The sequence below is a fragment of the Helianthus annuus genome, chromosome 11, assembly GCF_002127325.2.
Source record: "Helianthus annuus cultivar XRQ/B chromosome 11, HanXRQr2.0-SUNRISE, whole genome shotgun sequence".
Classification (NCBI taxonomy): domain Eukaryota; kingdom Viridiplantae; phylum Streptophyta; class Magnoliopsida; order Asterales; family Asteraceae; genus Helianthus; species Helianthus annuus.
In genome coordinates this window covers 153,278,451-153,305,501 of record NC_035443.2, presented here as the reverse complement: position 1 = coordinate 153,305,501, position 27,051 = coordinate 153,278,451, and the positions used below count along the sequence as shown (strand labels likewise).

General features: G+C 35.9%; 4 protein-coding genes and 1 long non-coding RNA gene across 5 annotated transcripts; 3 read left to right on the top strand and 2 right to left on the bottom strand.

The window, feature by feature from the left end:
- Positions 1 to 2,265: 2,265 nt before the first annotated feature.
- On the bottom strand, positions 2,266 to 6,139 carry LOC110890776 (chromo domain-containing protein LHP1). Its single transcript, XM_022138417.2, has 6 exons — positions 5,804 to 6,139; positions 5,657 to 5,682; positions 4,210 to 4,293; positions 3,523 to 4,077; positions 3,361 to 3,421; positions 2,266 to 2,616 (listed from the first exon to the last, which is right to left on the bottom strand). The coding sequence occupies exons 1-6, from the start codon at positions 6,035 to 6,037 to the stop codon at positions 2,566 to 2,568; spliced, it is 1,011 nt and encodes a 336-aa protein (XP_021994109.1). The 5' UTR covers positions 6,038 to 6,139; the 3' UTR covers positions 2,266 to 2,565.
- A 5,320-nt stretch (positions 6,140 to 11,459) lies between these two features.
- On the bottom strand, positions 11,460 to 12,775 carry LOC110887204. Its single transcript, XR_002563141.2, has 3 exons — positions 12,641 to 12,775; positions 12,053 to 12,106; positions 11,460 to 11,787 (listed from the first exon to the last, which is right to left on the bottom strand). It is a non-coding gene; the product is annotated as an uncharacterized LOC110887204 (long non-coding RNA).
- A 5,804-nt stretch (positions 12,776 to 18,579) lies between these two features.
- On the top strand, positions 18,580 to 19,059 carry LOC110888595. Its single transcript, XM_022136115.1, has one exon. It carries the CDS (start codon positions 18,580 to 18,582, stop codon positions 19,057 to 19,059), a length of 480 nt encoding a protein of 159 aa, XP_021991807.1.
- A 237-nt stretch (positions 19,060 to 19,296) lies between these two features.
- LOC110888594 (uncharacterized mitochondrial protein AtMg01250-like) lies at positions 19,297 to 19,779 on the top strand. The gene has a single exon (XM_022136114.1). It carries the CDS (start codon positions 19,297 to 19,299, stop codon positions 19,777 to 19,779), a length of 483 nt encoding a protein of 160 aa, XP_021991806.1.
- Positions 19,780 to 24,231: 4,452 nt separating this feature from the next.
- Positions 24,232 to 26,718, top strand: LOC110888592. Its single transcript, XM_022136113.1, has one exon. The coding sequence runs from the start codon at positions 24,232 to 24,234 to the stop codon at positions 26,716 to 26,718; it is 2,487 nt and encodes an 828-aa protein (XP_021991805.1).
- The last annotated feature ends 333 nt before the right edge of the window (positions 26,719 to 27,051 follow it).

Here is a 27,051-nt window from a genome sequence, read left to right as displayed (position 1 = left end):
TGATACCAAATAAATACTTTATTTTGAGTATAACCTCGTCAGGGAAAGAAACCAAGCACAACTTTAGAAAAAAGTTATAAATGTAACTTATTAAAAGTATCAAATTAATCGATAAATTAATATATTTTAAAAAAAAAGAAAAAAAAAACAATTATTAAAAAAAGGTAAAGGAAATATATGTTTTAAAAAAAGAAAAATATGTTATTAAAAGTAAATATAATAATAAACTATTATAATATATTAAATAATAAAATAATAAAAACTATATATTATTATAAAAATAAAGTTAGTATTTATCGTACATCGAAATCAATCTTGTGGCTTAAAACCTGTTTATGGTCTTTTTTTTGTTATGTTTTATCAGTATACCCCCATTTTTTCGAACTATTGATTTGACCAAAAAAAAAAAAAAAAATTAGCATAAGATTTCATTTTGACCAAAAAAAAAAAAAAATTAGCATAAGATTTGATTTCGAACTATTGATTTGAGCTTTCTAGGGGTCAATTTGGATCGACTATAAAACTATACAACTCATCAATTTGAGTTACCAATTATGTCACCACCCTCGACCTTCGTCACCCCCGTCTGTACTGTTGTCATTGCGTCACGTAGCCACCATGAAAGCAAATATACCAAGTGAACCATTTTGATATTTTTTTTTTCTTCTTTCTAAAACAACTCGATTCAAGGCTAACCCATTTTAGTCGAACACCCAAGCTCAGTTTAACCGCGTGTTTTGTATTTGATACCCAAATAGACCTGCTTGTTTTACCATAAGTTATTATACTATGGTCGTTGAATATTTGTTTTCTTGTATTTCCTTCTCGAGGTCTTTCACATATAAAGCGATAGTTTTGACCACCATATCAGATAATACATCTTTCTCCATATGTGTGTGTGTGTGTGAAAATTGTGATCATGTTTGGACGAAAGATGAAACCGAATAAACCATGCTATGTGGTCGACCCTAAACCTACCGTAACAGTGTAACACCCCACCCCAAACTTCTATATAAGTTGTTGAAAACATTTATTTATATTAAAAAAAAAAAGAAATTGCTATTTATCTTGTGTTAAGGTGGATATATAAAATTGTTATAAATATAGTTTTGGAAAGTCGAGAAAAATGTATAAAATTTAATAAGGAGGAATTTTAAAAGAGTGTAAGAAAAACTTTTAATAGCATGAAATGATGTATAATGTTGTTAAATAAGATGTTGGATATAGGGATCGAATCGAATAACGAACTTTCGAATTATTCGAATTTTTAATTTTTTTTACATGAATTCATATTCGATTCGATTTGATTAGTATTTAAAACTCGAATTCAAATCGAATTCGAACCGAATTTGAATAAAGATTCGATATAATTCTAAACAATAAATTATTTTACTTTCATTTTTAAAACTACTGCAAATAATTATATGCAACATAAAATATAATAGTCTACAAAATTAGTTAACTATCAATATGTCAAAACACCAAAATTTAGAAGATAGGTTGGTTATTGGTAGCGATTTAAGTTAGGTAAAATTTTTGAAAATAAGTAGTAGGGCTATTTGTCAGAAGGTTTGGTAATGTTATGACTTATGAATAATAAACTATCACTTATGGAGATAGTTCATACTTTGACCAAATTTAGAAGTTATATGTGTGTGTATATACATATATTTAAAATATATATATAAATTCGAATTTCGAATCGAATTCAAAATCATAAATTCGTATTCGATTCTAATTCGATTACTAGACTAGAATACGAATCAACTCGAATTTGAATCGAGTCGAATTTCGAATTTTTCGAACCCGAATCAAATTCTGAACACTCCTAGTTGGATATGTTTTATTTAGGGATGTTAAAATAAATTAGAGCTTGAAGCTCGCTCGAAAAAACTTGCTCAAGTTGCTCAAAACTAGAGGAGACAGCTTGGCTTGACACAAAACCTCTACAAGCAACCGGTTAGTACGGTACCTGTAATGGACAAAAAAATGGTCATCCCAAAATGGAATGAGTAAAATTATTGGCAATGAAACAAGTCACCCTTCTTTCTAAAAGACCCATTTAAGCAAACCCATTTTAGCCAAAAACCTGTTTCGATCCCAACGGATCAGAACTCGTCTTGACCCAAACTAAGTTTTACCGAACACTTTTTAACCATTCACACAACCGAACCATCTGTTTGGCCATGATTAATACACATGGTGGTTGTTCAATATTTACAATTAACTTATTTAGAGATGTTCATCGGCATGTGCTCAATCGAAAACTCAAAAGACTGATAAACTAAAGACGACATATTTAAGCATGTTAAATAAACACGCGCCACAAACAAGCTCGAAATGTAGTGTGCGCATGTCCGAGGTAACTAACCTATATATACCAATTCATAAAAACAGTCATCTAGAAATAGTAAAGACATTCCACTATTCAATGCACATATTATCCTAGGAATGTCAATTGTCAAGCATTGTCTATTCCGCGTGTTAGAAGCTCCCTGGCTACAAAAGGATGGATCATATTAATTTAAATGATATAAGATCATGATGCAGATGACACCCGCTCGCTCATTCAGACGGGCTGTTGTACCGAAGATGTTGCTCGTAAAAGTTGATCAACTGTCATTATAAAAGATGAAATAAATTAACACAATGTCATGTTGTTCTTTGCATCTTATTTTCAGTCATTGCATATCGTTTTGTCGAAATTTTATTTTAGGTAACCAACTTTCAAAACATTGTATTTAACGTAATCTTTGACCGTATTAGCAGCCAAGGGACCCAAAGGAAAAAAGACGATCAAATGACCGAAAATTTGGGCGCTCTAGTGTGTGAGAATAAATATGGTTACCCAAAAAGAAACCCCGATAAATCTATGTTAAGTTTTTGAGTAGAATGCCATTTTCGTCCCGAGGTTTGGCGACTTTTGCAACTTTCGTCCAAAGGTTTGTTTTTCCGCATCTGGATCCAAAAGGTTCGAAATCTTGCCATTTTCATCCAACTCGTTAACTCCATCCATTTTTTTACTGTTAAGTCAGGGGTAGTTTCGTCTTTTTAGACAGTTTTTGTAAGGTTTGGGTGGGGAGAAAGTCAACAGTGGATCTTTATTTCTTAGTGTTTTTTATTTAGTAAAAAAATGTCTAAAAAGACGGAAATGCCCCTCGTTTAACGTAGAAAAATGAATGGAGTTAACGGGTTGGATGAAAATGGCAAGATTTCAAACCTTTTGGATCCAGATGCGGAAAAACAAACCTTTGGACGAAAATCGCAAAAGTGGACAAACCTCAGGGACGAAAATGCCATTTTACTCTTTTGTTTTTCTATACAGTTTTGTTTTAAAGAGGGGGGGGGGGGTGAGTTTACCAGAACTGGATTGTTCTCCTTGAGGTACTTGTTATCAACAACGATCTCTTCGCCATCTGACCTGTTTTTAAATAATCCAAACATGGGAATTAATAATTATGCATACACGAGTTTGTAAATACGATCAAACGGAAATGAAATTATCTATGAACAATCACAAACCTTAACACCAGAAAGGATACGAACACTTCCTCCATGTCGCTAACCATCGAGATCGAATAGTTAACCGGCTTGATAATCTTCGTAATAACCGACACACTTTTCGGAACATCAAGAACTTTTCCAGAATCCAAACCATCGACCACATCATCAGCATTCGTATTACCATCTTCCACATTCCCATCAGTAGCAGCAGTTGTTTTCTTGGTAAAATCTTGTTTGGGAATCGCGTTTAGTTCTTTCTTAAACCGTTTAACAGCACACGACTTCCTTCTTCTTGCTCCAATTCGGGGACTAGTACGAAGCACCTCTGTTTCATCAACCTTCGAGGCGCCTTTTGCGGGTTCAGCCGGATGTTCTTGAATATGTATGGCGAACTCAGTCGTGTTTTCTTGATTTACGGGTGATGTAGTGTTAACTTCACTGAGTTTGTTATCCAACCCGCTTGGTTGATTGTCTGTTCCATTATCAGTAGAATCTTGCTGCTGCTTCTTTTTTGAATGTGACGTAGGCCCCACTGATTGTTTGCGTTTCCGTTTACGTTTCCCAGAACTCATGCTACAAGTTTCAAGACACGAATAGTGATGTTGTTTTTAGTATTTCTCCAATTTAATCATTGCGCTTATAAACATGAATGGTCTTTATAAAAATAAATTTAAAAAAAAAAATGCATACTAATAAGAGGAAAACCTTTCAAATGCTTCGAGGACATCAGGGCATGACGTGAAACTCTCAGCGGGTTCCCAAGTGTTAGCTGACTCTGGCCACCCACGCCTACATTACAACATAAACACATGGCTCAACATTTCAGCTCGTTAAGGTAAACGAGCCAAGCCCGAGCCCAACCTGGCTCGGCTCGGCTCGGCTCGTTTACAGCCGTAACTGAATCACGGTGACTATTTGGGGGTACAACAAAACTGCAAGCTCACTGTGACTATTTTTAGACTCTAATTTCAAATTCGAAGTTTCGAACCGTTTTTAACAAGTATGATATCCATTTTATAATCAATATTCACTTCAAGAAACCCGATTCCATAACTTCAAACATAAACTTATCAAAACATTTTGAACCCTAAAAATTTCCACAAATCAACCCCATTAATAACTTAATACTCGGTACTCCATCAAAACACTTCTTTCTTTAAATGCATAAACTATAAAACCCCAAAAATCACACATGTCCATGTAAAACAACAATGCATATATCACAAGTAACAAAACAATAAAACTATAGTGCGATGCGGTACAAGACCGGTTAACGTACAAGACCACCTTATCGTGCGATGCGTACGCGAGCATCTCAACCGCACATCTGATCTAATCTAGGCCTTCAATTGAATGCGGTGGGACAATAGCAACTAACTTTGCATAATTACGCACGTTATTGCATAACTACGCATGTTATAATACATAATTACGCACATTATTTGCATAATTACACATTGGTTGGGTTAAACCCTAATTATGCACCTTATATGCATAATTATGCATGGGTTGGGTTAACCCTAATTACGAACGTTATATTGATGGTCACGTACCGTCGCACGTTAAAAGCCTTTTGTATTTAAACCTTTCACTATATATATATATGTGTGTGTGTGTGTGTGTGTGTGTGTGTGTGTGTGTGCAAAAAGTTTAAAATTATTTCTTTTTTAAACAAACGAGCTGACTCGAGCTCAACATTTCATCTCCTTAATATAAACAAGCCGGCCCAGCTCAGCTCATAAACAAGCCAAGCCAAAGCTGGCTCGGCTCGGCTCGTTTACAGCCCTAGATCATTAAACATTGATGCAATATTTGGGGGTACAACAGAACCACAAGTTCACTGAAGGCTATTTTTAGACACTAATTTCAATTTCAAACCCTATTTATCCCACATTACCATCAATGTTTTAGTTCAAGAAGATAAACTTAACAAAACAGTTTTTCAAACCCTAAAAATTTCCACAAATCAACCCCATCATTAACTTCATACTCCATAAAAAGTATAAACACTTCTTCTTTTTTTAAAAACTAAAATGCACAACCTATTAAACCCCCAAAAACCCACATGATCATATAATACAACAATGCATAAATCACAAATAACAAACAATAAAAAAAAAAAAAAAAAAAAAAAAAAAAAAAAAAAACTCACCATTTTATAAGGTACTGCTTCACACCCTTTTCCGCAAGCAATCCACCATAAAAAAACACCATAAGTTAACTATAAAACACAACAAAGAAACATAAAAAAAAACAACTAATAATTAATAAATTAATAAAAAACTAATAAATTATAAACCTTTCGAATTCTTTTCTTCCGAATAACCTCAATCTCATAAAACCCCTCAGCAAGCTTGGGTCGCTCTTGTTCGTCAGCTGCATCTTCGTTTTCTTCTTTCTCGTGGTCGTTTGCACCATTTTCACCGCCGTTGTTGTTGTCGTTGACCTGGTGGTCAACGATCTCGCTGTGAAGAGGGTTCAGCGGTGGATGGAGATCGGAGGTTAGGGTTTTTCTTCTAGCTCCGCCCTTCATCGGAATCAAATTTGAGGGTTTAAGGGTTGTTTGTTTGAGTAGTACTGGCAGGCTTTATTACAAAGGGTGTGTCCACTACTTGAGTGTGGGAAATGTTGCACCAAAATTACCAAGTGACCGGTCATAATTAAAATTATTAAATAGGCATTTGGGTCATGGGTTTTGTCTGTAATTGGTGGTGAGTCGGGTCACCAACATTGTTTACGATCATAAGTGTGGGTGACTTTTTTATTATGAGTGTACCTGGATGGTCGGGCTTTGTTGGACGTTCTTTAAACGACCAATGATAGTTAAGCCGACAAATTTGGAGGCTGGCTGATGTTTTTGCCCGTAAATTTGTTGGGTTAGCTCCTATATTGGTCGGCTTAGCTGGCGTTTGTTTGTTTATTTTAATAATAAAGATGGTTAAGTATATATTCTTGTATGTTGTATATTCTTTTTAGCGTAAACTAATCTAGTTCGAAACACTTCTTTAACCGTTTTATTTTTAGATAAAATTACATATGGCAAAATGATAATAAAATAATTTAATATATTTATCATTTACTATATTAATGTTTTTTTATGTGTATATCTACGTGTGGTCGCCAGTGGACTCGCCTATGTGTGTTACCGAAAATTGTTATGTCCTTACCCACCATTAGGGCTGTAAACGAACCGAACGTTCAGCGAACAGTTCATGAACTGTTCGGCGGGAAGTTCGTCTATGTTCGTTCGTTTAATAAACGAACGAACATGAACAAGAAATTTCGTTCGATTAGTTAAATGAACGAAGATGAACAGAGGTCTCGTTCGTTCGATTGTGTTCGTGAACGTTCGGTAAGGTGTTCGTGAACATTCGTTGATCTGCGTTCGTTTATGTTCGTATGTTTTATTTTAATTGAAGATCTTTGTACTTTCTTATATTTTATTTGTACTTTTTATATTATTAAACTTTTATTTATTTTATTACCCTAACAATTAAACTCGGAAACCCACTTTCACCTTGTTTATGCATCATTTCCCTTTCATTTCTCATTGTTGTTGGACCCAGTATGCCCTTAACAACTTCTTTTTACGTAATATGGCAAGTGATTTCAGTATATGTGAAAAAGATGTACGTAAACGGAAATCAAACTTTCAAGAAACAAGACCTACAGAATTATCAAGTTTATATCACTTTGAAACAAATTAGTTTAACAAGGTGATTGTAAGATTATTATCTAATACAAATGAATCTTGAATTCTGTGGGTGAGAAGAGCAGTGAAGTTTGGGTGTTTGTATATGAATGCTAAGCTTCAAACTCAAGTATCTTCTGCCTCTCGAGCCTTCTATTTATAGACGGCTGTGTACATGAATAAACAATTGTTTATTCATGCAATAAGTCCTGCGTAAAGTAGCAATTTGACATATTCATTGAATCTATCGTTCAAGTTGCATTTGTAATCATGATAACCAATAATGTCATGCTTCGGTCATTGGTGGCAGGATAGAGTTGTGATTTTTAGACAAGTGGGGCTTTCATCAGAATTTCTGATAAACCACTTCATCAGAAATTCTGGTGAACAAAGATGATCAGAATCGTCAGAAATTGATGATATTTCCTCAGAAATATCATCAGATCCATCAGAAATGACCTTCTCTGATAATCCAAATCAACTCTTGATCAACTTGTGATTCTTTGAAGTAGATACTTTGCATTTCAGTTGTCCTATCTGATCTTCTTCTTCTTGCTGTGATCTTCAGGACTGTTATCTCTTCAGAGATCCAGTTGATTGAGATTTTCTTCAATACTTACAAATAAAGTTTCCTAACAATTGGTTACATCGTCGAATACGATCAACCTCCGTTCCACAATGAGGGATTCAAGTTCGAGTGCTACTCTCTGGGCCATCTATCTTTATCCTTCGTCGCGTTCGCCAAATTTATTTGTGTTCATGAACCGTTCGCGAACACGCTCATTTCCTTAATGAACGAACACGAACATAAAATCCCGTTCGGTAAGTGTTCATGAACCGTTCGTGAACACATTTATTTCCTTAACGAACGAACGAACACGAACAAGGCCTTGTTCGTGTTCGTTCGGTTCGTTTACAGCCCTACCCACCATTACCGGTTGACCCTCCTCTTTCATCTGGTGATTGTGACCAAAGTTGTCTTTTGCGTGGCCCGTCGGTTGCATTCGTCACCCGTTTATATTAATACAGTGGCAACTTCCACCGAAGCTATAAATAACACAGTCAATACTTATAAAACATTAACAAAAGCAATTTTAGGTAATATTGTGGTTTATACGAGAAAACCCACTTTTAAATGCTTTTATTGGGTGTCATGTATCTCAAATATTTTTATTTATTATATAAGGTAGATATGTGAAAAAAATTATTAGAATTATAACTTGCTATCCCTTCAGTTCGTTAAAATAAAAATTTTTAACTTCGGAGAAAAAAAGTTAAATGTCACTTAATCAAATTTGGACAAATTTAAAAGGTAACCGGTCAATAGTTTAATGTTTTTTACAAGTATATGCATTATAACATAACAGAGTATATGAATTTTAATATAGCAAAAAATGAATCGATGGACTTTTTCGTTTTCTTGTGTTGGGCTTTTATATTCCAAAATTATGGTGAGTGATTTTTTTTTTTTTTTTTTTTTTTTTGTAAAAACTAGAAAGTAAATTGTTTATTTATATTAAATAGAAAACAAATATTGCATAAGTAGTCCATTAAGGTAAATCATATAAAGTTTTAAACTTCTACATTTCTACACACTTCTTTTCTAAGTACCCCAAAACCAGTCATTTATCCAAAGTTATATATCTTGAAAGGGATAGCATAATGGTAAAGTGGTATATTTTTAATCAAGTGGTTGTATTTTTTGAATTCTATAAAGGACAAGTGTGGTGAGATTTTATTCGTTCAAAAAAATTTATCCAAAGTCATATAAGTTGTATTATTCGAGTGTAATATGTATAAAAGCTAAAACGTCTATTAAAATGACATACAATTAATTAGAGATTATAACGAAATACAATAGTAAAACAAAAATTATGACGTTTAAATAAAATCTTTGGACCACTAAGGTTGGTGGTCCATTAGCCAAGGGCGCAGCTTTGTGGGGACGGGAGGGGTGGCCGACCCTCCGAACTTTTCGTTCAGTAGTGGAGAGTATGTAGTTTTCGTATAGAAACTTTTAGGTATATATCTTTTCGACCCTCTGATTTTATATAAATTTTTGGATATATACGTTTTCGACCCCCTGGTTAGAAATCTCAAGCTTCGCCATTGCCAGTAGCAATGCAAGTGTTCTAAAACACTTAAGTATGAGATTTTTAGATTCAATTCTTACAAGATTAAGAGATTATCAGTTTAAAAAGTAAATAAATAAAATCTTTGGATTTTAGCTTGTGGAGATTAGACTGGCTCTGAGAATAGTCCTAATATTTTCTTTTTATAAAAAAAAAATATTCTTAATATCTTGTATGCCGTTCAAAAAAAAAAATCTCTGGATTTTAGCTTGTGAGATTAGACTGGTTCTGAGAATAGTCTTAATATTTCCTTTCTATAAAAAAGAATATTTTTAATATCTCGTATTTCAAATAATATTTCTTTTTTATGAAGTTAACCTAAAACCAAAACAGCCATAATTTAATATATGAAAGATGCTTTGAAATAAATGCACTGCTAAGTATTAACTAAATGCATTACTCTGATTAATTCACATTTGAAATAAATGCACCGCTAAGTATTTAAGTAAATGCATTATGCCTAGTGGAGATGGATATGACTGAATGGTTCCGCTGGTGGTACGATGATACTCCAGTGGTCCGTCAGCGATCCAAATTTGCCGTTCAAAAAAAAAATTCACATAAATCTTTTAAAATCATTGCTATAACAATGCGAATTGGGACTTGGGAGTGGAAACGTTTCCCTTTCTCGATCGAGGAACAAAGTCAGCTAGCGCGGATAAACCATATTATTAGTAATGTTGTTTTAAGTGTAGGTATGAAAATGGCAGTGGGAACAAGACAAAGATGGAGCATTCTCGGTGTCATCATGCAAGGAGATGCTAGCCAGATTTGCACTACCTTATTGCCCTTTTGATTGGGTGAAATGGCTCCAAAAAAGACAAACATGTTTGGATGGAGAGGGACGCAAAAAAGATTACCAACATTAAAGAACCTATTGAAAAGAAACGTTTTAAATGGGTCAACAACATGCAAATTATGCGGTGATGAAGATGAAGACGAGGACCATTTATTTGCAACGTGTGGAATCTTGAGTATCATTTGGTATAAAGTTTGCTTGTGGTGAAATCTCCCCAATATAACAGCCACAACGATGAAAGATTTGCTCGAAATGTATAAGAGTATGAAGATGTCAAAAAATAAGAAAAAAATATTACAACTAATAATAATTACGACGTGTTGGAAGCTATGGAAAGCGAGGAATGAGCTATTTTTTTCCAGCAATCGTTTGGTCATTGACAAAGTTTTCGGTGACATTCAAGCTACATCTTTCCTTTGGACAAAGCATAGAGCGAAAGAAGCGAATTTGGAGTGGCAAAATTGGGTGAGCGTTAATATAAGTGAGTAAGCGTCTTAATGTAACAAATGCTAGGAGAAATTATGGGTGTCTATGTATGATGTCTTTTTGGTTTAGTGTCTTGCTTACCCAAGCATGTATGTATAATTTGGTAATGAATAAAATATCCTTTGCCGTTCAAAAAAAATAACAAATTTTAACCTAGTGGCATCTTATCTTAGGGGTGGAATAAGGCTTATAGACTATTAGGTCCTGGGTTTGACTCCTACAAGGGGTTTTTTCTAAAATTTATTGGGTTTTCTTCTGAATTAGTGTATAGGCATTACTGCCTAGTGGAGATGGAAATGATCGGATGGTTCTACTAGTGGCATGATAATACTACAGTAGTCCATCAGTGATCCAAATTTCTCGTTAAAAAACAAATTTTATATGAAGTTAACCTAAAAGCAATACAGCCATAACTTAATATTTAAAAGATGCTTTGAAATAAATGTACTGCTAAGTATTTAAGTAAATGCATTGCTGTAATTAATTCACATAAATCTTTTAAAATCATTGCTAACAAATTTTAAAGGAATTATGGATAAAAGAAAATTTTCAAATAAATGAACATGAAAACATATTTGTAAAATATTTAATTAGAGACTTAAAACGATCCACAATGAAGCCTTTCAAGGACGCATTTGGTGATGTTTAGGCCGCCCTTCTTTTTTTTTTTTTAACAGCAAATTAGGATCACTGACGGACCACTAGAGTATCATCGTGCCACCAGCAGAATCACCCGATCATATCCATCTCCACTAGGTATAATGCCTATACACCAATTCAGGAGGAAACCTAATAAATCTGGGAAAAACCCCCTTTGTGAGAATCGAACTGTAAGGTCTAAAAATTCTTAATAAAAACATGAATGACTTAATGGCAAAAGAACCAAACGAGTCAAATAATCAACTTGTAATGTTTACATTAACATCATCATAACTAGTCAAGATAATCTACAAAAAAAAAAAAGTTTACATCCTAAAAGTCCTTAAACAACTATATAGTTTTAAAACAACAAAAGTTTCGACATCGACAACCTTCCAAGTTAAGTTATTTACAAAAAAACCCAACTTAACGAAAACCTTCTAACAAAAGTTTAGACCCATTAACTAGCATCATTGCGGAAGCGTGCGATTTGGTGTGTCCATTCCAAAGTAGCGCCAACTATCAAGACGATTTACCTACATTCAACACAAACGATTAGTCATATAAAAATCATCAATTCTTATGGTTCAAACCTCTAATCAAACTACATGGTACACTTCAAACATTCAATCGGACATAAGTTTCCCAAACTTGACATATGATCCACTCAACTCATTCGACCCATACTCTTAGCATAACTTCAACATACGCTAACTTGACACATAAACAAGGTTTCGACTCTAGGATAGTAACATTTCTTGTCATTACACACTACTAAGATATGTAAGCATAAGAACTTACCTTTGTCGGTGTTCGCTTGCGATCCGGAACGACTTGAGCTTTCTTCCTTTATTCCTACAATTCAAAATCACATGCTTTAATATCGTGTCATTCTTCTCATTCCGTCCTTATTACATTCAATTTAACAACTACAATATCCCAATTCTAACCATTTAACGTTGTAAATTCACATGATTATTTCATTCGAGCATTTTGACAAACACTTGGTGTGTGTACCATTAATTAAACATCGTGTACAAGTATCATTTGCATAACATGGCCAATTCATGTCAATATCATCAAGAACATTAGATTCACAAGAATTTCACATAACTTTTCTTCTAGTTCAGTTCTAACTAACAATTTATCAACATGAACAATCATCATACATAATTCTCATACAATTTCACACCAAAATCCACATTACAACTCATACTCATTCTACTCTAAGTGGCGTTTTCACTTCTAGTATCAACTTAGTCAAATTCATACATTCATCATGTTCTAAATGGCGTTCTTAATCCAATATCATACTGATTTCATACAAATTCATGGATTTCCTTGAAACCCATTTTACCCAAGATCATCAAAACATAAAATTCTTCTTACCTTGTGTTATAGTAGGCTTAGATGATTGGAAAATCAGTAACATGCATGGGTAATAGCTACGATTAAGGCTTCAATTTGCTGAAATAAAATGATGAAAAGGGTTTTCCCATTTCCTTCCTCTGGCTTTGGGCGACACACACACACAGCAGATGTGTGTGTGTTTATTTTTTGTTCCTTTTATTATTCTATCTTTCTTAGTGTGTCACTTTTGGCCCTTCTCAAGTTTAGTGTTTCTACTTTATTACTAATTCCCTTTCTTTTTGATTAAATCTCACTTACATACTAACCAAGTTCATAACTAAATATTATTATTCCAATAATATCTATTCTTATACTTAGTCTTATTTTTAACGTGAACATATATCTATAATCTATAATACCATATTAAGAGAACTTGGTTTTCTACCCTTTTTGTAATTTGGCCTAGGTACAAATCTTGTAACACCATGTACAAATGAAGCAAGCCATTTTAGAGGGGGGAAACTTGAACATTCTCTAAAGTTTTAAGACACTTTGAGGGCAATCTAGACATTTCATCCATGGAATCCATGCCCACTTATGTCTTCCATTAATTGAATTAAATTAAGGAATTAAATAAAATTTTTATAATAATTAAAGGAATTAGTTGATTAAATTAAAGGTTAGACATGCATCCTTTGAGATTTTCATGATTCAATAGTATGTATAAATATAATAAATAGATTTATATGGACTATAAATAGGTTTTCTACCCTTATAGTAATTTTACATTGTGTACATATTTTGAAGCAACATGTACAAGAGAGCCAAGCTATTTTAGAGGGGATAACTTGCACATTGTCCAAAAATTTAAGACACTTTAGGGGCATTTTAGGGATTTTGGTACCTTTTTAAATAAAAATAATTCAAAAGTTATGGGTACTAATAAGTAATGATCATCAAGGCCATCCTTTATTGAATCAATGGGGAAATTAACTATTAGTATTTGAAGGGTTTAGCATTGCACTAATCTATATACAAACCAAAAGCCGCAACTGATATTGAAGTTAAAACCCTTAAGTCAATGCTAAACACACTCATGTGTATATAATATATATTCCGCTAGGAGCATGTGTTGTATGTTCAATTTTTTTGCGAGCAATGTTTTATTTTGTTCATACTCAGTGGCGGAACTAGCCTAAAAAGTTAGGGTATCCTAATTTTTTTAGGATCAGGGGTATCCTTTATATAACAGAAATGGAGTTGAGGGTATTTTTACACTACGGAAATGGAGTTAAGGGGTATTTTTACACTACGGAGACGGGGTTAAGGGGTAACCCGTGCTACCCCTATTAACACTCTATGTCCGCCACTGTTCATACTGGGATATATAATTACATACACGTTGTTTTTCTGATCCATTGCAAAGAGAACATGAATTAAGTTTATTTGTCTAGGCTTTTTTCAACAGATTTTTTTTTCGAAGGTGGTTAGTAGTTTGTAGTTTTAATATTTTTTCCACAAGATATTACTGTAATTCAAATGCTATGGAGTGTTTGGTTTATCGTTTTTATATCTTAATATTTATCTACTATCCTTTTATTTTTTTTCATTAGGTGGAATGAAGGAAAAGGCTGATAGAGATGAGCTTCGTCTCCATATGCAGCTATGTTTGCTGCACAAAATGTTTCAACAAGATGCAAGGTTTTTACTTGTTTCCTTTATTGTCTTGCTATATGGTAATCATAGCAGTTTGTTTTTGTTTGATACATTACAGCTAACAAATTTCTGCTGTAAAAATTTCTGCTGTGACAACTGGAGCTTGGAATCAATGCCATCTACATAAAACTACGGGCAACTGGAGGTAACAAGACAAAGACACCCGGTCCAGGTGCACAGTTTGCCCTTAGAGCTCTTGCCCGTTCTGGCATGAAGATTGGTCACATTGGTATGCTTATATTCTTTATTTTTTTATATACAAATTTTTGTATTTGTTCTTTTTGCTCTTTGAAGAACTTTTATTTATGTTTAAGGAGTAGCTGATAAGTAAGTTGCATGTTTTGATGATGACAGAGGACGTGGCACCAATTCCAACAGATAGTACTCGTCGAAAGAGTAGGAGAAGAGGAAGGAGGCTGTGATATGTTTTTTGTCTACAGTATGTTTTCAAATTATCTGCAATTTGGATTATGGTTGTCTTCAACTTTTGTAGGTTATTTTTTTGTTTTGGTTGACATTTGGGGGTGACATGCATTTTTGTTGAACTGCTTTCTGTTTAATGATATTCTAATATTTACTTTATATATGGGTTTTTATGCTTTATTTTTGCTTAATCAGAGGTATTTTATATGTAGTTGAGGTCAATATCAATTCGATGGATGTCACTGTGCTTGAGATCTGAACCTTATTTATCGAATCAATTTGAGAGTTTCAAAGTGTGTTAAATAGTTGAAACGTTTTGAGGATCTTGTCAAATCTGTATGTTCATTCTTTATCTTAGTAGACTTCAGTTGACTTTCAATGTAAGTTGGTGTAGTAGAGATTTAGAATTTTACGATGAAAATGGATGAGTAAAAGTTCAAATTCTTTTATCTTCATTTGATGCCATTTTTTGAGGTACACAATAGAAAATATACGAAACTTACAAAAATTCATGTATTGAATATCAATTGTGGTTCGTAATAGACATAATTGAATCCGATATTAGTCGGAACACCCGCTGCAACGCGCGGGCCTTCCCACTAGTATGTTATTATGTGTGTTATAACTTACTTGTAATGCATTATGTTAACATAAAGATATATGAAAATAAAATTTGGAGTGTTACACGAACCCAGGACCTAATGGTCCCAAAGTCTTAACTCACTCCCAAGATGCCACTAGGCTATAATGCCATGGGCTTTAGGCCGCCCTTCTAATAGATTAGTTTACTATAACTAACTTTTTATAAATAATATTATTTTGCATAAAAATTAAATTGATTATGAAAAATACATTATAAATTGGTGATGTTGATAATATTTAAGAATCAGTAAGGATGATTTTAAGATTGAAGAGAAAATAACTCTTTAAAAAGAAAAGTTGTGAAAAAATATATGGATGCGATTATGAATGCATTTAAGACTTTGTAATTATAATAGTTTTATGTGGACATGTGGTCATTGTAAATCTTAATTCCTTGATTGTTAAATTAGTAAATTATTGTTAGGGAAATTCGCATATAATAATCTCTAGAGGATGTCATTGGTCATTAGCAGTTTCATTTTTGAATATTCCTTCTGTCAGTTCAATCTTTCATTTATTTTTCTTTCACAGGTCCCTCATTAAAAAAACTTAACGGAGTTAAGTTTTTTTTCTTCCAAATTACAAACAGATGTTTTAGGGCTTTTGATCAGAACGATAATACGAGTCGACTCATGTAAAACTTACCTCGAAACAGTGCTCCAAACGACTTGATTTTTGTTAATTGGAAGTTTAAACACCTGAATTCAAGCACACCGTTTTGCGATAAGTTTTACATCAATCGACTTGTATCGTTGTTCTGATCAAAAGCTCTAAAACATCTTTTTGTAATTCGGAAAAATGGAGTTAAGTTTTTTTTTTTTTTTTTAACTGGGGGCCGGTGAAGGAAAAATAGGTGAAAGGTTGGACTGAAAGGGACATATTCAAAAGCGAAACTGTCAATGGTCAATGACGTTTATTAGGGATTGTTACAGATCAATTTCCCTTATTGTTATAAACATTCACCATTTTGAGGAATATCTAAAACACAAAAATATACCTTTTTATAACGGCAAATTTATTTTGGAGTTAACTGCACGGATGGTCCCTATGATTTCACGTTTTTTCACTTTTAGTCCCCACTTTTTGGAAATAGCATGTATGCTCCCTATGGTTTGTCATTTTGTTACTCGGATAGTCCCCTGTCATTTACTCAAGGGACTATCCAAGTAACAAAATGACAAACCATAGGGAGTATACCTCCTATTTCCAAACTAACTGACATCTACTCAGGGGACTATCCGAGTAACAAAATAACAAACCATAGGGAGCATACCTGTTATTTTCAAAAGGTAAGGACTAAACGTGAAATCACAGGGACCATCCGGGAAATTAACTTATTATTTTAATTCTTGTCATTTGTGATGACTTGAACCCAAGACTTCCTTCTCCTAGAAACCTATATATTTTAAAGATTTTGCCTTTATCAACGGACCACCACCCCCTCTTTTAAAAGTTGCTTTGAAATGAATGCTCTATTTAAAGTATTTAAGTAAAGGCATTACTCTAATTGATTCACATAAGTTTCTTAATATCATCGCTAACAATTTATAAAGGGGCCATCCCAAATAAAAAATTAACTGAAGATTATAATGGGCCGGCCCAAGAAAGCTGCAAGGGACAAGGAGATAAAGCCCAAAAAAAAAGAAGCCTAATTGCTGAAGTAAAAAGTCATGCTCTCAGGCCCAATACACAGGTCAGGAAACATAGAGGTACTGACTTAAACGTGGAATTGTCGGATAAAACAAGATTAAACCCTAGAAAAAAATCAACCAGAATGAAATTCAAGATGAGAAAAAAATAAGATGCGAGGAAAACAAATTTGGGAGACAGAGGAACGTTGGGAGGACAGAGGTTATTCATTGGATGATGATTTTGAGTCGGATTAGGAAGATGAAGCAGAGTCAGATTCTACTCTTGTACCAGATACAAATCCTGAGAACAATTTGGAGTCAGGTACCGCTGATGGAGCAGTAGACGAACTAAGGGGTACGGAAGAAATTGGGGCTATACTAGGAATTGATTTGGCCAGAAGAATTGACCAAGTCGAAAAGGTCATCAATGACGAATAGGTGGATGCCATGACCAAATGAATTGGGCATCCTTGAATGTGAAAGGAGCAGGTGGTCCGGGGAAGGCGCCGTTGGTTAGGAGCCTTATAAAAGAAAACAATGTGGGATTTTTAGCATTACAAGAAACGTAATTGTGTAATATGTCGGAAGCTAGAATTCGAAAATTCTGGAACGGAACGGCTATGGAGTACGTCAAAGTTGATACAGCGGGCAGATCAGGGGGAATAGTATCGATTTAGAACCCAGGTCTGTTTAGAAAAAATATGGAAATGGTGGATCAAAATTTCATAATAGTGAAAGGTGAACTGATTGGAGAGGGTTTAGAGTTAACAGTGGTGAATGTATACGCTCCAAACATTGGCACGGAGAGAATACGGGTCTGGAATAGACTATTGTCTATTCGAAACTCAGTACAAGGTTTGTGGTTATTAATAGGAGACTTCAATAAGGTCCGAGTACCAGAAGATAGGTGGAACTCCAACTTTGATTGCAACAACGCATTACTTTTTAACAACTTTATATGTTCAGCAGGATTATTAGAATACCCGATGTCGGGGAGGAGATACACGTTTCTGTCGGGCGACGGTAAGAAAATGAGCAAGATAGACAGAGCTTTAGTAAGCAGCGAGTTCATGACGAAGTGGCCGAATGCAACACTTAGAGCACTTGAAAGAACAATCTCTGAGCACAGCCCACTAATATTAGCTACGGGAATAAAGGATTTTGGCCCAATCCCGTTCAGATTCTTTAACAGCTGGCTGGATATTCCGGGTCTGGAGGAGGTGGTGAAAAAAGGCCACGCCAATCAAGTGGAAGAAAACTTCAAAGACCTGATATTGGGGTCTAAACTAAAAGGTGTCAAGGATGAAGTTAAAAATGGAGAAAAGCAAATAAAGAGGCTGAAGAGAAAGAGTTCACATAAGCAATCAATGGGATAAAAAATCTGGATGCCACCGCTGAAGAAAGAGAATTGGAAGAAATGAAATTGAAACTTGGAGAGAATGTAAAAGTAAGGTCAGAGAATGGTTTCGAAGAAAAGCCAAAGACTATCAACAAAAAGCAAGAGCAAAATGGATGCTGGATGGGGATGAGAACTCCAGGTATTTCCATACAATTGTTAATTGCAAGATGGCGAGAAATAAACTTAACGGGCTTTGGATTCATGGTTCTTGGGTTGCTGACCCGCCAATCATTATGAAGCATATTCAAGATAACATGAGAAAGAAGTTTACGGAACCTGTGATATCAAGACCTCGGATGCCACTAGATGGGTTTTCGAAGTTATCAGACTTGGAGGCAAACCGATTAATTGAAAAGTTCACGAGGGAAGAAGTAAAGGCGGCGGTCTGGGAGTGTGGTTCGGATAAAGCGCCGAGTCCCAACGGGATCACTTTTGCCGTTGTCAAAAGGTTCTGGAATGAGCTTGAAGGAAACGTGATAGACATGATGGAGCAGTTTCACGTCCACGGGTCTCTTCAGAAATCATGTAGTGCCTCCTTCATTTCATTGATTACTAAAGTAAGTGATCCAGTTACATTATCAGATTTCAGGCCCATCTCGCTTATCGGTGTCATCAACAAAATTATCTCTAAGATGCTGGCTATTTGATTGAAAGGGGTTCTGAATGGTATCATATCGCATGAACAATCTGCGTTCATCGCTAATCGGAACATAGTTGACGGATCTTTGGTCTTAAACGAAGTAGTATCGTGGGCGAAAAAACAAAAGAACCAGGTTCTCTTGTTCAAAGCACATCTTGAGAAAGCTTATGATACTTTAAGCTGGAAATTCTTAATCTCGATACTCACACATATGGGATTTCCCTCCAGGTGGAAAACATGGATCATGGGCATTCTGTTTTCTGGCAAAGCTTCTGTCTTAGTCAACGGGACTCCAACGGGGGAGTTTCAACACAAGAGGGGTTTAAGACAAGGCGACCCGTTATCCCCATTTTTATTCACGATTGCAATGGAAGCTCTGCATGTACTTATGGTAAAAGCAGTAGGATCGGGAGTGTTCAAGGGGTTAGACTTACCGAACAACGGTCCATGTTTATCGCATTTATTCTTCGCAGATGACTCTATTTTTATGGGCTCATGGGATAAGGAAAATATGAAATCACTGCGAAGAATATTGAGAATATTTTTCATGATGTCGGGGTTAAAAGTAAACCACAATAAAAGCTTTCTATATGGGATCGGGATGAATGAAACAGAGATTGTGAATATGGCCAGTATTCTGAATTGTAAAATGGGCCGGTTCCCATTCACGTACCTAGGATTGAAAGTTGGTGCGAATATGAACAGGGTGGGAACTGGAAAGAAGTAATTGTTAAATTCAACAAGAGACTGTCAAACTGGAAGGCAAGATTATTATCTTTCGCGAGGAGACTTACGTTAGTAAAATTGGTATTGGGGTCTTTACCGAATTACTTCTTATCCTTGTATAAAGCACCAAAGAAGGTAACGAAAACACTAGAAGGGATCAGGAGACGTTTCTTATGGGGAGGGTGCGGGGGTGCGGATAAAATCCGATGGATGAAGTGGGAAAGAATAGTGGCTGCAAAAAATATGGGTGAACTCGGGGTAGGGGGATCAGAGAAATGAACATGGCACTCTTGATGAAGTGGAGGTGGAGATTCAAAGAAGAACCGGAGCAGCTTTGGGTCAAGGTTATAGAAGCAGTACACCGAAATAGGAGGACCGCTAAAAACATCCCGGTAAAAAAATCATTAACAAGGGTGTGGAAAGCAATTGTTGGGGTGGAAGAAGACTTTAGAAAGGCAGGCACTGAAGCAAACGGATGCCTTAGGAGCAGGGTTGGAATCGGGGATAAAACACTATTTTGGTTGGACTCGTGGGCGACTAATCGGTCATTAAAGGAGGAATTCCCACTTATGTTTGGATTGGCTAAAAATAAAAGGAACAAGGTGCAGCAAAACTACAAAAGGAATCAGGGTGGAGTACTATGGGATTGGAAGTGGTGTAGGCTCCCTAACTACGTCGAAGAAAAAAATGAGTGCGAAGGTTTAAGGGCACTACTTTTACAACAAACATTGGGCCAAAATGAAGATGTGTGGAGATGGAAGGAGAATAACATGACCGGCTTCTCAGTGAAGGACATAAGGAAGGATTTGGCCGGGATCGTCGATGTAAACACTGAACCAAACGGCATAGAATGGAGTAAAATCGCCACGGCCAAAGTAAACCTGTTTGTATGGAGAGCAGCCGAAGAAAGAATTCCGACAATGGTGTCATTAAGGAAGAGGGGGATGCAAGTTGGATCGGACACATGTAAAGTGTGCGGGTTAGCATCGGAAACGACCAATCACATTGTTATTCATTGCCTAGTTGCGATGGATGTATGGCTGCAATTACGGTCTTGGATGAAAATCCCCATTCGGGATCAACGAGAGTGCATGAAAACAAGACTCCAAGAAAAGTCGGACTGGCCAGGAAAAAGGAAAAAGTGATTTATGCTACACATCTCTTAGCCGCATGGTATCTATGGAAAAATAGGAACAACAAAGTATTTAATGATACACTCACGGATCCAAGCAAGCTTGTGGAAGAGATTAAAGAGGAATCGTTTGACTGGCTAAGCTTAAGAGCAAGGTTTACCGGGTTAACATGGAACGAGTGGAAGAATTTCTCCTTTATGGAGTAATTAGTTCTAGTAATGTGAATCTTGTCACTAGATTTTGTTTTTCCTTGATGTAAGTCTTAATAATCTCGACTGTATACTTGCGTTGTAGAGTTGCGATCTATAGCATCTTGCTATGTGTCGTTTCTCTTTTCGGTTGGATGAATAAAAGTTCCGTTGTTGTTAAAAAAAATTTATAAAGGAATTATATTGATTACAAATAAGATTAAACAAATTAACATGAAAACATATTTGTAAAATATATAACTAGAGACTTAAGAGAGAATCCAATCTCTTACTTCATCTAATCATCTCTATAATAATTATATTAAAAAACATGAATTAAGATCTAATACAAAGTATAATATAAATAAGAAGGGTAAGAAGGATTCTAGTCCATTGATCTTAGATTTGGAGGGTTTAGATTAGTTTTAGGGAAAATAAGATAATGGATGGGCATAAAGGGAATCTTATATTTATAGATTTTCTTTCTCTTCCCCCATCAATTTAAAACGTCCATAATTTTTTCATACGACTTTTTTTTTTAAATTCACCATAATAACAAACGTTTTTTTATCTTTAATATGAGTATCATATTATCATATAAAAATAAAATAAAAAATTTCATTTTTACTAGGTTTTTTTGCATTGTGTTAAAGGTTCCGTCCAAATGACTAAGGGTGAGGCAAGATGAAAGTTAAATAATTCTTTTCATTAATATAGTTATTTTCTTTTAAATGCATAAATGATTTCTACATCTTTTTTTTTTAAATTAAAATTATAGTCAAATGTGTAATTGGGTAAAATAACAAAAGGGTAAATTACATTTCCTTTATGTTTGTATCGGATTGCAGTGGATAACCTTTAACTTCAATAATTACAATCACAATCCTTTATTTGTAAAACTCATTACATGCTACGTCCTTTACTACTAACCAGGTTAAAATTTCTAGTTAAGTATGATCATTAGCATCTCATGTGAGGGCATTCCTATCTTTTCACCCCTGATTCTTCCCCCTTATAAACCTAGCCGCATATAACCACCACAACTGATAGCTGCACGACCCTAGATTCAAACCAGCAAGCCGTTAAGACCCATTTGGATTTTAATGGGCCAATCAACTGGGTCAGCCTGGTCCAGTTTGACCCACCATAACAACTGAAGTCAGCCTAGCATGCATACGGAGGAGTAACTGCCACGTTTATTATTTTATGCACATTTTAATTTTGTGTTTTTGTTAACTTCAATTTCCTTTTATGTAATTTGGTTTTGAGACTTTTCAGGGCCAGTGTGTTGATCGTGGGCCACCCACCCATTTTCTTTGTATTTCCCTTTTTTATACCCGTATGCAATGAAATGAAAGGCAGTTGAATATCATACAAAAAAACCGTTTTTCTCAATGTTGAGATTAACCCCACTACTAGCTTAATCTTAGTCGATTCGGTGGTGTTCTGTGGAATCCAGGTTTGATTTATGTAGTGTTTTTTGTATCATTGATCAATTTGGATAGCCCATCGTTTAGATTCTGTATCTCAATTCTAGCCGCTGCATCTAATTTCATGTCACGGCCCTCGGCCCCGGTTTGACCCGGTTCAAGAGCCGTGAGACAGGAAACCCGTGGTATTTAATTTAGGTGACAACGGAAGTCCTTTAACACAGGATCTTTTAATACTAAAAATGCCCGTTTAATATATTACATAAAGTTTTAGGGATAACATCCCATAATTTACAATAAGATGATTTCACAAGGAAATCTTTATTTCTCAAAACATGTTTCTTTATTTATTCACATTGAGCCACTTCTCTGAGCTTGTAGTGCTTCACGGCACTTTCCTTAGATCACAACAGATCACCTGAAACATGTTTGGAAAAGGTTTTGTCAGCGGGGAAATACTGAGTGAATCATTCAGTTTACTGAAAACATTACTTTTTTTTTATAATTCACAGTATTAAGAGCGATTACAATGTTTCTGATATCAATCCAACTACCCACAGTATTTGTCACTCGACCATCCATTGGCTAGCCCATTTGTCCAATGGTGTATGTGACTGTGGTCAGATCACCCCTTGGCCACCCGTTTGTCCAAGTGTGACGGGAAACAAGTAATGTATACAAAACCCCACATACCGGCTGTAATTTGGTAATTACAAAGACTTAATCCCTGTAATTATAACTTTGGAAAATAGTTTGGAGTTTTGTAAAACAGTTGATAAAAAGAGAATGACTCACATTGCAGAATTAACGAGCAAAGTACAAGCCTACTGATTTGCCTTGATTAACCTAATTTAACAATAATGCACACACACAAACGGGTTAGTAACTAATACAGCAGTTACGACAATTCACGAGATTACACCCTCACAACGATTAATACGTGCAACACTGAATAATTCAACGGATTCACGACGAATAACAGAGCATAGTCCGAATTCGAACAGCACTCAAATATTCAAGTCGAAATCTCGACGAATAATCAAAGTATAAGCTCAATTTGAGCAGCACTCGGACAATCGTTCGATAGTTATAATCGATCGGACGTTGAATCGTAATAGCGATCGAGTTATTACCCAGATTGCGGCAGCACTTCGTGATTGTGTGTGTTATGGACTGTTTATGCTTATAACGTACTATACACAACGAATTTCTTCGTCGAACTAACAACAGAATGCAAGTCCCAATGTCTGCTATTTATACTGATTTTTAGACATGCTTACGGACCGTATGCCACTTCCCTTACGGTCCGTAAGGGAAGCAGTCTAATTATAGGCTAGCCAGGTGCGGGACTAGCTATGCTGAGTTGACAGATTTATAATTTAAAATTTTGACAACGAGTAATTTGGATAACCGTCAACTAGGATTTACCCCCCCCTGAGTTTTAGGGGCCCTGATCCTGATTCCGATTGTTCTGAAAATTTTAGGGTTAATACAGAATCACTTGGGTGTCTCAATTAGGGTTTCCTTAATAGATAATTATTATTCTAAGTATTATTTTTAGTGAGAGTTGTTACATCTCATATCCGTTAAATTTCCCTAAAATTTGAAATTCTAAGTCTCTGTTTATCACTTGGTATCAAAGCTTAGGTTTTGTTACCTTACACCCAATAACGGAGACTTTTGATATCGCATTCAGGTACCGATGGATACACGAAGTAGTGCGGAATTAAAAAAGGTTATCGAAATCCTAGAAGCCGAAAAGACCGAGATGGCCCAGCGAATGAAACTCATGCAGGATCAAACCCAGGAACTTTCTGTTAGAAGGCCTCAATCGGATGAAGACTCGGATAATGGAGATGGTGGTAAGAAAGATAAAGGTTCGGGTATTCGACACGGTGATCAGATGGGTACCTGGGTATCGAATGACATTAAGGCGGATATCCCGGAGTATGATGGGAGGTTGGACCCTGATGAGTTTATAGAATGGTTATGCACAGTAGAACGGGTTTTTGACTACAAGCAAACTAGCGAAGAAAACAAGGTTAAAGTGGTCGCCTTGAAGTTGAGAAAGTATTCGTCCATGTGGTGGGCTAATACGTGTAGTAAACGAGAACGGTTGGGTAATGAGAAGGTGAGGGCTTGGCCAAAGATGAAGAAACTACTAAAGCAGAAGTTTATGCCTAGTTATTATATGCAGGCGAGTTTTTCACAACTTCATAATATTAAACAGGCTGGTAGAACAACAGAAGAGTATTCTTGGGAGTTTGAACATCTTCTCATGAAGTGTGATCTCCCTGAAGATGATCCCCAAACACTAGTCCGGTACTTGGGTGGGCTTGACTCCAAAATAGCCCACGTCGCTGAATTACACCCCTATTCTACCTTAGAAGAATTAACTTTACTGGCCCACAAAATTGACACCCAACAGAGGAACAAAGGCAAGTCTAAAACCCTTAAACCCACCACAAAACCTTTCACTCAAACTAAACCTTCCATACCTCCTAAATCAAACTCAAACCTAGAATCATCCAGTAACCCCACAAAGATTACCAGACGGTGTTTTCGATGTCATGGGCTGGGGCACATAGCATCGGAGTGTCCGAATAAAAGAGTTGTCACTCTTGTTGATTTCAAAATCGAAGAAGAAATGTCAAGCTTAGTAGGGAATGTAGTTTTACCGTCGGCTGAAACGCATGCGCAAGAAGACGTGTTGGGGCCGGATGAGGGAGAATGTCTTGTTGTTAGACGAACACTTGGCGACATCCTTGATCAGGAAGAAAATCAGCAACGAGAAGCCCTGTTTCATACTCGCTGCACAGTTGTTAACAAGGTGTGTACGATGATCATAGACGGGGGTAGCTGCACCAATGTAGCCTCTCAAACACTAATTACCAAACTGAATCTGACCACTGAGCCGCATCCGAAACCCTACGTTATACAGTGGCTCAATCAAGGCAAAGGTATTCAGGTTTCTTCTCGTATTTTATTACCTATAAGCATTGGCAGGAAGTATGAAGATCATGTATGGTGTGATGTCATCCCTATGGATGCATGTCACATACTGCTCGGTAGACCATGGCTGTTTGATAGGAGGGTAATGCATGATGGGTACAAGAATACTTATTCTTCTGATCATGGAAATCGACGAATCGTTTTAACACCCATGTCGCCTAAACACACAACCTCAGACCCACAAATTCCCTTAAGCACTCTTTTACAATCTGAACAACATGAATTCACTTCTTATAGGGAGTTCATTCTGATTGGATTGGACGAAGAGGATGCAACTCAACACAATGAACCTCACCCACTCATACAGCCTTTATTACAATCCTATTCCCACGTTTTCCCAAAAGAAATTCCAATTGGCCTGCCCCCTACCGGCTCCATTCAGCACAAGATCGATCTTATTCCGGGATCAGTCTTACCCAACAAACATGCATACCGAACTAACCCCAAAGAAACACTCGAGATTCGTTACCAAGTTGAAGAACTTTTAGCCAAGGGGCTCATTCGTGAATCATTGAGTCCTTGTGCAGTACCCACACTTCTTGTACCAAAAAAGAATGGGGAGTGGCGGATGTGCATTGATAGTCGAGCCATTAACAAGATTACAATTAAATACCGATTTCCGATCCCGCGTATGGATGACATATTGGATGAACTGCATGGCTCAACTATTTTCTCTAAAGTTGACCTACGAAGTGGTTACCATCAGATCAGAATTTGTGAGGGTGATGAATGGAAGACAACATTTAAAACCAAAGAAGGGCTGTATGAATGGCTTGTTATGCCATTCGGGTTGTCCAACGCCCCTAGTACGTTCATGCGGTTAATGAACCATGTTTTGAAGCCATTCTTGGGGCATTTCACAGTGGTCTATTTCGATGATATTTTAGTCTATATTTGGATAGAAAAGGATCATCTTAATCATTTACAACAGTTATTCCGTGTGCTGGATCAAGAGAAATTATATGGTAATGCTGAAAAATGTGATTTTTTTACAACACAGGTCATTTTTCTTGGCTATGTGGTCTCCTCACAGGGTATACAGGTAGATGAACGGAAAGTACAAGCAATCAAAGATTGGCTGTTCCCACTTCAGTTCAGCAAATTTGAAGTTTTCACGGTCTTGCTTCGTTCTATCGGCGTTTTGTCAGAAACTTTAGTTCGATTGTTGCTCCTATGACCGAATTAACCAAGCTCAAACACTTCGAGTGGACTGAACAAGCTCAGCAAGCCTTTGAGGAACTTAAAAGGCAGCTTTCCTCCACATCCGTTCTGGCACTACCTAATTTCAAAGAAGTTTTTGAGGTGGAATGCGACGCTTCTGGTGTCGGGATTGGAGCTGTCCTTTCCCAACTTGGACGCCTAATTGCCTACTTTAGTGAAAAGTTTAATGAAGTAAAACGTAGGTATTCGACCAATGACAAAGAATTCTATGCACTCGTTTGGGCGTTAGATCATTGGCGACATTATCTTATCGTTAAAGAGTTTATCCTTCATTCGGATCATGAAGCCT

Excerpts from the sequence above, each read along its gene's own strand:
- LOC110890776 (XM_022138417.2), bottom strand. The coding sequence starts at position 6,037 with ATGAAGGGCGGAGCTAGAAGAAAAACCCTAACCTCCGATCTCCATCCA. Across the intron at positions 5,683-5,803 it reads GGAAGAAAAGAATTCGAAAG|GGTGTGAAGCAGTACCTTAT; the intron begins GTTTATAATTTA and ends CTTGCGGAAAAG. Across the intron at positions 4,294-5,656 it reads AAGCAGTACCTTATAAAATG|GCGTGGGTGGCCAGAGTCAG; the intron begins GTGAGTTTTTTT and ends GTTGTAATGTAG.
- LOC110888595 (XM_022136115.1), top strand. The coding sequence starts at position 18,580 with ATGGCGAGAAATAAACTTAACGGGCTTTGGATTCATGGTTCTTGGGTT.
- LOC110888594 (XM_022136114.1), top strand. The coding sequence starts at position 19,297 with ATGGGCATTCTGTTTTCTGGCAAAGCTTCTGTCTTAGTCAACGGGACT.
- LOC110888592 (XM_022136113.1), top strand. The coding sequence starts at position 24,232 with ATGGATACACGAAGTAGTGCGGAATTAAAAAAGGTTATCGAAATCCTA.